At 50.5% G+C, this 12728-nt stretch overlaps 1 protein-coding gene across 6 annotated transcripts in view; it reads right to left on the bottom strand.

The window, feature by feature from the left end:
- Positions 1 to 3004: 3004 nt before the first annotated feature.
- IGSF9 (immunoglobulin superfamily member 9) overlaps positions 3005 to 12728 on the bottom strand; it is a 69958-nt gene continuing 60234 nt past the window's right edge. For 4 of the 6 annotated variants that reach the window (XM_083591742.1, XM_083591743.1, XM_083591741.1 and 1 more), the window contains exons 18-21: positions 11367 to 11457; positions 7511 to 8959; positions 4836 to 4981; positions 3005 to 3597 (exon numbers count right to left, since the gene is read on the bottom strand). In XM_083591742.1, coding sequence (XP_083447868.1) covers positions 3362 to 3597; positions 4836 to 4981; positions 7511 to 8959; positions 11367 to 11457 — 1922 coding nt within the window. In that variant the 3' untranslated portion in view covers positions 3005 to 3361. The remainder of the gene's footprint in view (positions 3598 to 4835; positions 4982 to 7510; positions 8960 to 11366; positions 11458 to 12728) is intronic. The other 2 variants (XM_083591745.1, XM_083591744.1) reach the window with 1 other exon arrangement.

Genomic DNA, 12728 nt, shown 5'->3' with positions numbered 1-12728 from the left:
CAGATCTGAGCAATCAACTGCAATATGATTTATCAACTTAAGGTTTCCCTTACTGGGCAGCAACACTAGTGCTAGGGGCTTTCAAGGCTGTCACCATTTTCACATGAAATTCAACCATACCAGCAAATTCAGGTTGCACAATTAAAAATCCTTTTGCGCTCTTGCACAACAAACCATGTTCCCTCTTGAAATCAGACTTTTTGCAATAAGGAAAGTGACAAAGTGAGGGGTGGCGATGACTTAATGCAGCTGTTGTCTGACCTCCCCACAAGCAAATCAGGCTGAATGCCCCCCAAAAGCAGGCTGTCTAGAAGCTGGGATAGGAGAGAGATTTGATTCTGTTTTGAGTTTAAAGGCAAATCTACCTACTATCCGCTTCCTTAAACAACATGCAAACTGAAACGCGGCTGTGCTTTGAAATTCACTTTTCTGAATTTTGCAGTGTTTTCCAACCAAGTAATGGGTGCAAAAATGCATGTACTGGTTGAAATGTGTACAAAAACACAGCGAATGCACAAGGATCGCTTGCTAAAATGTGTATAATGCATGCAAAATGTGCATTTTAGAGATTCTCACAATGCTGACAAATTTTCATGGGGACTTGAAAAAGAATTTGCAAACTGATGTAGAATTGTGGAGGGCTGGAATTAACAATGTAAGAAGAAATGGAAAGGAAACCAGAATGGGAGAGATTTGCCCATCCCTAGCTGCCTTGGAATAATTCGCCGGCTTGCTCCCTTGATTCATCATAAGCAGAACGCCCTGCGCACACAATCGTCTGCCTCCCTGCTCCTTCCTGCTTGCATTACTGTGCCTGCTGCTGCCCTTCCCTCCAACTGCGTTCCTGCAGGGACTCTTCCCTAGAATTCAGCCCCTTGGGGCCATGTGACTTGCAAGAGAAAGGCCAAATTTGGGAAAAAAGGAAGCTCGGGAGGATTTTTTCAGCGCAGGGTCATCAACCTCCTTTTTAACCCTGGATGGTCTGTGGGGAAGCCACTCTGAACAGAAGCTCAACAACTGTAATTGCGGGGAACCGGGATGCGGAATCTGATTGGGGAAGGGCCCACCAGGAAGGCGGCCCTTTTGGCGCTCTCTGTGCTTGGGGCGTGTATGTATGTTGCATCCAGCCCATGAGCAATCTCTCAAGCGATCTGGACTGCCCAACTAGTTCATTCTTCTGAAAGACCTCCTAGTGGTTTTTTTTTCCTTCTGTTTCTTGCTTTTCTTCCTTGCTTGTTCAACACTCCAAGTAGCTTCGCGAAACCGGATGTAACTCGACCCTAGGCAGCGCATCACAGTTCTCTGCTTTGGAGACAGGCGTCAACATTCAAAGTCGCTTCCTGAAGACCTGGTCAGTGAGCATGCATCCGGATCTGTTTGCTCAAAGACTATTATGGTAAGGTTAGGCCACAGAGGCGCTTCTAGACGGTAATGCGCAGGACTGGTTCCAGGTTTCTTTTTTTTGTGGTTTTTGGACAACTGAGTATCACTGGGATCCCTTTGAGGTTATTTTAAAGCCCTGGTTCCTCCCAACACGCCGCCCAAATTGACCCTGATGAGCAAAGTATTGAACTGCTGCTTGAACGCAATGCTGCTGACGTCAATGAAGTTTCCCTTTTAGAACACCGAAGGTTCAGAACGACCTGGCCTACCTGTTGCACTTCCATGCACTTTGCTATTCTAGGTGTCCCTCTCTGAATGAAAGGAGCTGTGAGTTGTGCAGAGACCAGGCAGCCTCCCCTTGGAGGACGGGTCATCCTGCTGCTGCTTTGCATAGGGAACAGTTGACGGCTCCCCTCCTATCCAAGGTTAAAGCAGATATGGGGCAATGGGGAGATAAGAACAACATGGTGGGCAGCCCTTTCTGTGGCTATTTGTTTTGCAAGAGCACTGGTGAAATGGATTTATTTCCGAAGATACACATATTGAATGTCAAGGAAACATTTTTCTCTCTCCAGCTTAAATTGGGCACCCTCACATGCAGTGTAATGGAGTGGCGGGGGAGGGGGGAGAGGACTTCTGGGTCTCGCAACAAATTGTTGCAGCATGGAGTGCTGCAGTTTAGTGGTCCAGGCAGCCAGCCATGCTACTCCATTCTATTCCTCCTCCACATCCTGGTTTTCTGTTCCTTCCCATAACAGCATTCCATGGCAATTGAGCAGGCTCAGTCCTCGTTGGGCTATTTTTGGCGACTTCCAGCCCAACCTCCTTGGGGATTTCCCCCCCCCCTTTTTCCCTGTACTTCTGTCAACCTTGGGGCTCCTTTAAGCTTGCCCTCCTGTGCTTGCATGGTGCAGTCTTGGCTACATAACGGTTCGACACTCACCTCTGAGCACCGGAAACAGAAGGAGCAATGAGGCTGATGACCTGTAACTCGAGGCACTGATTTTGCCTGCATTGGCAGGGCCCCTTTCAACTTGTAGAATGCTTTTTAAACTAGTGACAATACAATGTGGCAGCGAGTTCCACAGCCTAACTATCCCTTGGGATAAGTGCTAATTGCATGGGTCTGTGTGGGGAGGTGTCTGCCCTGAACCTGCTGCCAGTTGAATCAATAACAGGTAACACTCCTCCCCACATGCCTTGAAATTTTATAAACCTCTATTCTACCTTTCTGGGACCGATGGGAGCTGTAGCCCAAATGTCCAGAGGGCACCGGGATGGCAAAGGCAGCTCCACCCTCTTCTCCACGTTAACGTAGGGAAAGTGTTGCTGTTCTGCTCAGAGCCCTGCTTTCAGCCTTTCGATAGTCATGTGATTGGCCTCTGTGAGAACAGGATATGGGATAACAGGTGGGCCTCCTTTGATCTCATCGATCAGGGATCTTCTTCTCTAAGCTAAAAAGCCCCCCAGTGCTTTGGCCTTTTCTGAAGGTGCCCATAACCTCTTGAGTCACCATTTTTCCCTGCCTTGGCTCAAACTGTCTCCATGAGGTTCATCAAGCTTATCTTGTGCCCTAGCATTTTGCGCAGTTCCAGTTTCTACAACTGACACGACACCAGACTCAGTTCAATTTGTTTTTTTTCTTTTCAAAGTCCCGTTTTACAAAACAGCACCCCCCCCCAAATTCCACCCCACCCCAGCATCAGCTTTAAAACAAATCAAAACACCAGTAGCTTTAACATATCGTCTCCCAGCAGGGTTAAGAAGGTCCAGTGTTCCTCCCCTCCCTACGTCAGCCTCAAGGCTTCCCCTTCATGTCTTTGGAGCCAGTAGCTGTTCCACGCAGGACGCAGTTCCCTTGGTTAGCTCTAGAGGGCACCGTCTCTTGACAGGAGCGTGGTCAAAATGGAGACACCGTCCCCCTCACGGCGTGTCGTGTCGGGGGGCAACGTGGCCAGCTTAGGCTGTTGGGGGCCCCTCACAGCAAGGTGGCCTGCTCGAACCGCTCGTCCCCTGGCTTCCGGCCAGAGCCCAGCTTCTGGCGGCGTTGCTGAGTGGCCTCCCGGCGCCGGCGGTAAGCCAGAAATTCTTCGCGCAGGGCGGCACAGCGCTCCTCAGGGCTGGGCAAGGGCACCGGGGAGCTGGACCCATCTAAGGCACCCACTGACTGGGAGTTCGAGGGCGAGCTGCTGCTTTCGCTGGAGGTCTTTGAGCCTGCGGAAAGGAGGGGGTGGGAGAGTGGTCAGAGGGTGCAAGGCAAGAACAAGCTCTCTCCCAGCGGGACGGATATATGGCAGGGCTGGGCTGAGATTTTGGACAGGTGCTGCCAGCTAGATGGACCAATGGGCTTGACTCAGCGGAAGGCAGCTTCCTATGTTCCTACTCTGTTAATGGAGAAGGGCTGTAGCTCAGTGGCAGAAGACCTGCTTTGCATGCAGAAGCATCTCCAGGTAGGGCTGGGAATAACCACCCCCTGAAACCCTGCAAAGATGGTGCCAGTCTTTGCTGACAATATGTAAAGCACCTGGCTTCCTACTAAGAATTCTGGGAACTAGTAAAGCACCTGGCTTCCTACTAAGAATTCTGGGAACTGTAGTTTACCCCTCACTGAGGTGCAATTCCCACCATGCTGAAACCCTGCCCCCACAGTTGACAGGATTCTATTGGGGAAGATGTGTGATTTAAATGTATGGTGTGTGGATAATACAGTGGTATCTCAGGTTACAAACACTTCAGGTGACAGACTCCACTAACCCAGAAGTAGGAAGGACCTTGAGTTAAGAACTTTACCTCAGGATGAGAACAGAAATCGTGTACAGGTGGTAGCGGGAGGCCCAATTAGCTAAAGTGGTACCTCAGGTTAAGAACGGTTTCAGGTTAAGAACAAATCTCTGGAACGAATTAAGTTCGTAATCAGAGGTACCACTGTACTCCTTTCCTGTCCAAGAGGATTCAGTGGTCAGTCCAGAGCCAGAGGGACATCAGAGAAGCTGCCACCTGCAGTTCAGTGGTTTGCCACATGGGGCAGCTGTCCACAAATCACTCACTCTTGACATAAATCTCTCCTTCTGGACACTGAGGCCTAGTAACCTGGCTGTGCTTTAATGAAGGTTGGGGTGCTGAGGCGGCCTGGTAATGCATGTTGTATGTCTCTGCATACTTAGCATAAGCCTTCCTATGGGCTCTGATGAGCCACCATGAAAGGAGGACACATTTCCTATGGCTTGGTGTCTGTGGCAGCAGAGGGAGGCTGATATTAAGATTCCAGCCCATAACAACCTGCCCCATATTCAAATTCTGAACCAAGACGAGCTAAATTCAAAAGCCTGTTCTGCCGTTTTTGTCTGAAATAATGCACACATCTACTTAACGTTACATAAAAATATATATATATATTTCTGCTTCTGTTCATCTGCGACCTCCTTCCCCACAACCCCCCCCCCCATGCTTACTCTGCTTCTCCAACTCCTGTGCCGCGATGGTGGAGACCGGCCTTTTGGGGTTCCCACTCCGATAAAGCTGCAGCGCATCCAGCAGGTCAGACTCCAGGGCGAACTCAGAGTCCCATTCGTAGTTCTCGTCCACAGATGTGTTCCTCCTGGAAGCGATAAAAGGGGAGTTAGATATGGGCGTGTGTGCGAGAGAGGAAACATGGAGGCCGAAAAGGCTAAGAGGGAGAGAGGGTGGGATCCTCTCCACCAGGCTGTTTGCAGTGCTGCCCATTTGGACTGATGGGGTGGAAAGCAGGGAGTCCAACAGGAAGCGGAGACAGCGCCTAAGGCAGGCAGAACCAGCTCAAGTCTAGTTCCATCCCACCCTCCTTGTCTGTTGAATTCTATAAAGGCAACACTGAGGATGGCAGTGACAGCCACTGGACACTGCTAAAAGTAAAAAAGGCAGGCAGATGGCGGAGGGCAGAGTGAGGTCGGTGGGGCAGTGCTTGCCCCATTCTATAAATTTACTCATATATTGCGTTTTCCGCAAGTAAATCTATGCTCCAAGCAATGCACGCAAAAATAGTAGTACAGCCACAATACATTGTAAGACATATAACATTACTGCAGCATAACACTAGTAAGAAGTAATCAACAATTAACAGTTCATTTAACATACACAAACATTTACGTAAACATACAGCTTACCGATAGGACAAGATAAAAATATCCATAAGCAATGCTTCCAAATCGATCCCCCTCCACTGCCTTTTTGGGTCTTTTTTTCTTTTACATTTTATTTATTGATCCCCCCCACCCCACCAAAAAAACTTTATAGATTTTAACATAGACCATAAATTACTTTATTCATTGACTTTATCCCATCTGCCACTTCCATGGTTTCCAGATTTACCCTTAAATGATACATTTTTCACATATGACATTCAATATATCCATTTTAACGTATTTATTTTAATGATTAATGCTATTATATTGCAAAGATCCATGGAATACGGGTGGACTCAGACAGTGCACAGAGCAGCCCCCATTATGACAGGAGAGCCGGCACAGGGTTGGGGAACCCCAGGCCTTGGGGCAAAATGTGGCCCTCCAGGCCTCTCTATCCGGCCCTCAGAAATCTCCCCTTGCCGCTTCCTTCACCAGCTCTGCTTTGCACCCTCCTTGGGTGCTTTTGTCTGGATGCATTGTCCTTGAACTCCGATAATGCCTCTTGCTGATTTGGATGCAGGGCAAAGACGAGTGTGCAAGCATGTGCACAAAGGTAATTGAAAAGAAAACGGCCTACAAATTTAAATTCTACACCTTTTGCTCTGTGCCCTGTCCCCTATGGCTTCACCCAACCTAGGTATGTGGCCCAAGGAAAGGTGCTTAGAAGGGAATGTTACTCTAAGACTGAAACAGGTTCCCCATCTCTATAATACCAGGTGAGTCTAATTCTCTAGATGGCCCTGGACTGGCTCTCCAGGCTCTCAGGCACAGGTGATGGGAAAGACTCTGATCTGCTAATTTTCTTTTTAACCTGTTGCCTTCTGTATGCCAAGCAGGTGCTCCACCACTGAGCTATGTTCTCCCTTAGAACACAGGAAGGTGTCTCGGTCCAGCTCAGATTCTTTGCTCCTGTAACCCAGTATTGTTTACTCTGACTGGCTGTTTCTCCAATTACCTGCTGCTCCTTGAACCTTTGTAATCAGATATAGCAGGGATTGAACTGGGGACCTTCTGCCTGCAGAGTATAGGTGCTCCACCACCAAGGCATGGTCCCTCCCCCCTCCTGTATTGCAAAGGACCTCTGGGTGGTACAATGTGTCCCTGCGTGGAGACGTCTTGCACCCTGACCAACCTCCAGATTTCAAACGGTTGGGCTCAATTTCAAAAAGTTAAATTTAAAAGAATGCTGGCGAAGACTTTGGAAGCTTTAAGAATAACAAAATTAACACAGAAAGGATGTTTAGAAGGGAGGCTCCATCCTGTGGACACAGAGTGTATGGCAGGTGTGTGTCCTGCCTCCTCACATCCTGTTCTGCTTGCCTGCTGAAGCTGGAGAGCCTAAGAAGATAGGAAGCTGCCCTGTACCAAGTCTCAGTATTGTCTACACTGATTGGTAGCAGCTCTCTGGGGTTGGAGACAGGAGCTGGTCCCCAGCTCTACCTGAAGAACCCAGGGGTTGAACCTGGAGCCTTCTGCGTGCAAGGCAGATGTCCTACCAATTAGCAGTGTCTTTTCTCCACCAGCAGCTTTTTCACTGGGGACAGAATTTTGTTTGCATCGGGCTCCTGTTTTGATTTCTTTTGTAGTCTCTGTGCCCGCTTAGGGTTGCAGAGTTAAGACGCCGAGAGGGCTCTAAGTGTGGAAAGGAAGGGGAAATTCCTACCACGGCTGCATTCTCATGTGGGGTTTATTGCATTAGTTTTACTGGTTATAACCTCTTGAAATCCCATTTATTCCTCACTCCAGCTTTTGCAATTTCATCTGGCATTGTCCCTGTGCTTCCAGGTCTCGATGCACAGTCGTAATGGCTAGAAACTTTTAAATTTGCTAGACATGTTTCACCCTGGCTCATCCTTTGCAAGGTGCTTACTTGAGGCCCCCAAGCACTCTTCCAACCCACCAGAGCCTCCCGGGAAAACTGCAGGCCTAGTTCACCTCCGCTCCCTTGCCTGCCCTTGTCTCACCTTTTATTGATGGCAACCACCGAAGGGTCCTTTTTGAGTCTGCATTCTTCACCCGCGGAGCTGCTTTGCCAGCCGGTCATTTCTGCAAAGGGGGAACTGAGGTAGCTACCCGCCAGCGAGGGAGGTCTCAGGAAGGACACGCTGCCTCGGCCGCTGCTCTGGCTGGTCAGGCTGCCCCTCGGCAGCTTCTCAGCGAGCGGCCCTGCCAGGGCAACGGGCGACTTGTGTCTCTCAGGGGGCAGAGACTCTGGGAGCTCCTCCGCTGCGTGGAGCCAGTGAGGCTCTGAGGGGATGGCTGTGTAGCCAAGCTCTGCCTGACTGCTGTCCATGGGGGGCTGAGGGGGCGACAGCACCTCCAACCAAGGCCCTGGTTCCTTGGGTGAGGGCGTTTCCAAAAAGGAACTGAGGTAACTTGGGCAAACCGAGGTCCCGGGAAAGGCAGCCTTAGCCGGGCCCATGTTGGCGTGAGGGAGCCTGAGGAGAGATTTGGCCAAGGCCTGTACCTGAGCAGGGTCTAGATTGGCTTGCGTGTCCATGTAGGCTGGACACACGGTTTTGTCCTCATCCCCCAACCCAGTGAGTTCAGTGCTGCCCAGAGCCTCATGAAGGGCTGGTTTGGAAGGTTGCTCCTCTTCCTCTTCTTCTTCTTCTTCCTCCTGCTCCTCTTCCTCCGGAGGCCAGTCACCATCCACATTCATCTCCTTGAAAAAGGGGAGACTCAAGTACTGCAGAATCCCACTTTGGGCTGAGGTATTTGCATGGGCTTGGCTGATCGGGGGCTTAGGGCAGGTTGGAGAGGAAGGGGGTGGCGAGGAAGACGAGGAGGCGGCAGTGGCGGGCCCGTCCACGTGCCCCTCGGGGCTCTGGGTAGTGGTCTGGGCACGCTGCTTGGTAGCCCCATACGGCATGGTCGCCACTGGGCTGATGTTGACAATGCACAAGGGCTCGGCCTCCTCCGTTGGGCTGCTGCTGCTGTAGTCAAAGTAGCGTCCCTGGCGGTAGCCGGAGGCCTTGGCTTCGCGGGGGGAGCGGCTGGCGCTCTTGGGCCTCAGGGGGACGCTCTTCTGCCAGACAGGCTCTTCAGGCCTAGGGGGGGAGTAGACCTGCAGGTAAGGCTCCAGCTGGCCCAGGCTGCTCTCTGAAGAAGCCAGGGACAGGGAATAGCGTTCCAGCATAGCCGCCAAGCGTTCCCGAGGCGGCGCTTCGCTCTGCACCACAAAGCGGCCGTCGGGCCCGCGGCAGATGCGCTCCAGGGGTAGCGGCTCCCCGACATGGCTCTCATAGAGGGTGTATCTGGAGTTGTTCCTCGCATTGCCGCTGGTGATGTTGAGGCCTAAGCTGGTGCTGGCTTTCTCCCCCCACAGCAGGGAGCGGCGAAGGCTCTGATACGGGGAGGCCTGGAATTTCATCTTCACAACGCTGTCTGGGCTAGCAGTGCCTGTAGAATTTCTGGAGCGGGGAGAAGCCCAAAATATATATTTGTATTGGTCAGCTGGCAAGAGATTGGGCCCTGTTTCCCTCCAACCCCAGCCCCAGGGTTCCCTAAAAGCTGTCAAGAACAGACACCACCCTGTCCAAGAGGGAGGACGGCCAGCCTCGCAGAGATCGAGCTGCGCAAGGCAGAATGCACGCTGCGGCAAGCAACAGGATGTGCGGCCAAAAAGGTGCTCTAGGTGAGAGTCAAAACACAAACACAGGATCACCATGTGGTCCGCTGTACCACTTTTTGTAGCTGCACTGAGAAAACTAGCACGCTAAAGGAAGATGAGGCTCTATACCTTCTCCCTGACAAGGCAGGTATGACTTTTTAAAAAAATAAAAAAAGCAGAAAGTGTATTTCAATAAGTGATTGTTCATACCAGCTCCTCAAATGCACGCGAACATACAAACTTCTAAGGGCCTTTCATCAATTTCACCCGGATAAAAATGTCTTTCTTGATCCCAAATATGGCAATTGGACAGAATTTGAAAGGGAGCTTGAGAAACCTCTGGTGATAACTCGTGGGGTGAGTGAGGGACTCTACACTTGGCATCAGACATGGACAAAATGGCCAAAAAGGCATTTAGGCCTATGCTCATGTGGTACCAGGTGCAACATTCAGCTTACTGAGAATCGGTGTTCTCAATTATTATTATTTTAAAGACGGGTTTCAAGTCCGTAGCATTGCTAAGTCTGTGTGTGGGGAAATACCTGGCAAAATTTTGGAACCCAGATTGCCATTTTGTGCTTTGCACAGCAACCTCGCTATGACCAGCAAATATGTCCAAATCATGCAATTTTTTTTAATGACAGAATTTTGCAAAATGCGTATGTCAGGGGTTCAGGAGCAGAAGGGACGGATGGAGAGGAATCGGAGGGAGAAGTTAGCGACGAGAGCCGACCAAGGTCCCTAAGTCTCTCCAGCGAATCGGAGGATTCACAGAAAGGGGCTCCCGTGGGCAGAGCTGGGGGGTTGCCAAGAGGGGCACCTCAGGAAGGAGGGACCAGAGGGGATTCAGAGAGCAGCAGCTGGAGATCCGGACCAGCTACCCCACCGGAGAGCAGCAGCTGGAAATCCGGACCAGCTACGCCACCAGAGAGCAGCAGGGGGGAGGAGTTCCAGGCACCAGCGACAGGCAGCTCTCCGGCAGCAGCCACGCCTGCGTCGGAGAGCGAGGAAACGGTAGAGAGGAGGGTCGGAGACAGCGCGCGCGCGCCAAGTTCAAATGTAACAGAGGGAGGCGCAATGAGCAGCCCGGAAAGGGAGCCAGGTCCTAAAGCCCGCCGAAGGGAGGGGGAGGAATCCGAAGGGTCCGCATCCGAGGCATCCAGGAAGGAAGGAACCCCGGGGGGTGGTAGGACCCAGAGGCGAAAGGAGAGACGCAAAAGGTGGAGCAAGGCTAGGGTCTTGAACTGGTGTACAGGAGGCGGAGATTCAGATGGGACTTCGCCGATCTAGGGAATAGACGTAGAGACGCACGCTAAGATTTGGAAATGGAAACTATACTTCAATAAAGACTTTATACCGTTCTACCAGCTAGCGTTGGTCCTTTGTGAGCCGGGACCTAGAGGCAGTCTCTGACAGCGTACTAATCCAGTTCCTACAGGCCACAGGATTCAGCTTTGAAGGTCACAGAACTTCTTTGCTTTTGCATTTGTGAGTGTTGGGATTCACAGAACATACACGCAGTGTGTATATGACTAGGATTGTGGTTAAAAAGATTCCCACCAAAGGCAGCTGCACCATGCGCTTTCACAGTTCAGATTACAGTGCCGGGACTAGATAATAGTAATGATCAGACATATTGCAGCTCATCTGGTGGCTATGGAATGCGGACAAAAAATTTAACTGATGCAAGTGGACTCTTAATAATTTGTTTTTATTATTTTGATTGGTTTGTTATCAGTTCTGTTTCAACCTGAATACCAGTCACCGTAAACAACAGTGGGAGGAGGCTATGGCATTCACGTCCGGCTTGCCTAATGTTGGAAGCTGCTTTATGTTGAGTCAGAATATTGGCCATCAGAGTCACTCTTGTCTACATGGACTGGCAGAGGGTCTCCAGGTTTTCAGATGGGGAGTTTCTCCCAGCCCTACCTGGAGATGCCAGGGATTGAACCTGGGACTTTGTACCTGCAAGGCGGATGGCTCCACTACCGAGTTATAAGCCTTGCCTGTTGTGGGACTCTGTTTTTGCCGTCCTGCGGAGCCCTGCTGTAGCATTTCCCTTTCCCACCCCACTAGACGCTTCCTCCCTCTCCCCTGGCTGTGGCCTGCAAAACACAGGGCGGGCTGAGCAGAAGCAACAGGGGAAGGAGCTGCAGGGTTGGCATGAGTGGGAGCAGGAAGTGATGTCATGCGATGGCGTGACTTACTGTGAAGGCAGAAGCTTCTTGTTGGGGGAGAAGACGGTTGGTGGATCTGGAAGGTCACGAGAACATAAAGGGGAAATCACACGGAGAGCAACTCAAAAAACAAAAAAGAAGTGACAATGAAAGGGGACGGGACGACTGCCACGTCACGGCCAACAGACAGATGCACGCACACACATGCCCGTGTCAGCTTCAAACTTGCCCTGACCCCCACTCCCTTCCAGCTTCGGTTCCAAGGACCACCTCCCTGTCCAGCTCAGAAAACAAGCATGATTTTCTTTTTCCTCCTCCTTTTTTTAAAAAATGCAGTCCCTTGCAGCTTGCAAGCAACTCTAATCATGCAGCGGCACAAATTGTGAGAGAGAAGAACTGCACATCTTCTGTGGTCACAGACATCAGCATCGGGCATAGAATTCAACCCTCTTGAGGATCCCAGCTATTACTTAAGACACCAAGTTTCTAGTCTTTAAGGATGCAAAGACTGAAAGGGGGTGTGTATGTGTGGCACCCCCCCATGGGTACTGAGAAGGGATTTAATGTGGCCAGGAGTGGGTTTAGATGTTGCATGTGTTGCTCCTCTCCCCACTGTCCCCCTTGGAAAAGCAGCAGACTGAATTACCTAGGAAAGTAAGCCAACGAAGGCAATTTCCTTAATAGAGAATAGAGTAGAGAATCTACCTCCTCTTTTAGAATTTAAGTTACTTTGATGGCAAATTTTGCCCCCACCCTGGACAGGGTGTTCTGTCCTAGCTAAAAGGTTAGAACAGAAATGTGAACCATCTTGCAAACTCTCCTGCAGCCTCTCCACCCCTGCATTCGCCTTGTTTCCTTGAGTTTTTGTCTGGCTGGAATGTGTCCTTTACCCCGATAATGCCTCTTGCTTGTCTGGATAGAGGAGAGATGAGCAAGCAAGCACACATAGAAACTAGCCTTCTGCCCAAAGGTAAAATTGACATTTGTGGCTTTCTCCATTGTTTCGCATCTGGTGCTGTCCCTGCCGCCCCCCCAGGCATGTGGTGCCTGAAAAGTTGTCCAGAACGGATTGGAGCCATCGGGCTGAAGAAGGTTCCTCACCTCTGGAACAGACCCATATGGAGAGAAGTAAGTGGATTCATGCAACAGGCTGAGAAAAACGCGCCACCTTGTCTCAGAACTCCCAAGGACAGCACAGTGAAAACTGGCTGGCGGCAGGTTCTGGATATTATCCAACAACAAAGTGTGTCTCTATGCAAAGCGGAATTAACCTCTGGAAGTCATTGCCGTGAGGCAGAAAACTTTGAAGAGAGAATTTTAGATTCATACATGGAGGAGGAAGAGGTCTTTCAATGGCTTTCGGACGTGACGTGTACATGGACCCTTCAAGTT

The sequence above is a fragment of the Podarcis filfolensis genome (genome assembly GCF_964270895.1).
Source record: "Podarcis filfolensis genome assembly, chromosome: 16".
In the NCBI taxonomy this organism is placed as follows: Eukaryota; Metazoa; Chordata; class Lepidosauria; order Squamata; family Lacertidae; genus Podarcis; species Podarcis filfolensis.
Note: the sequence above shows the minus strand (reverse complement) of the source record. Positions and strands in the feature narration are given on the sequence as shown.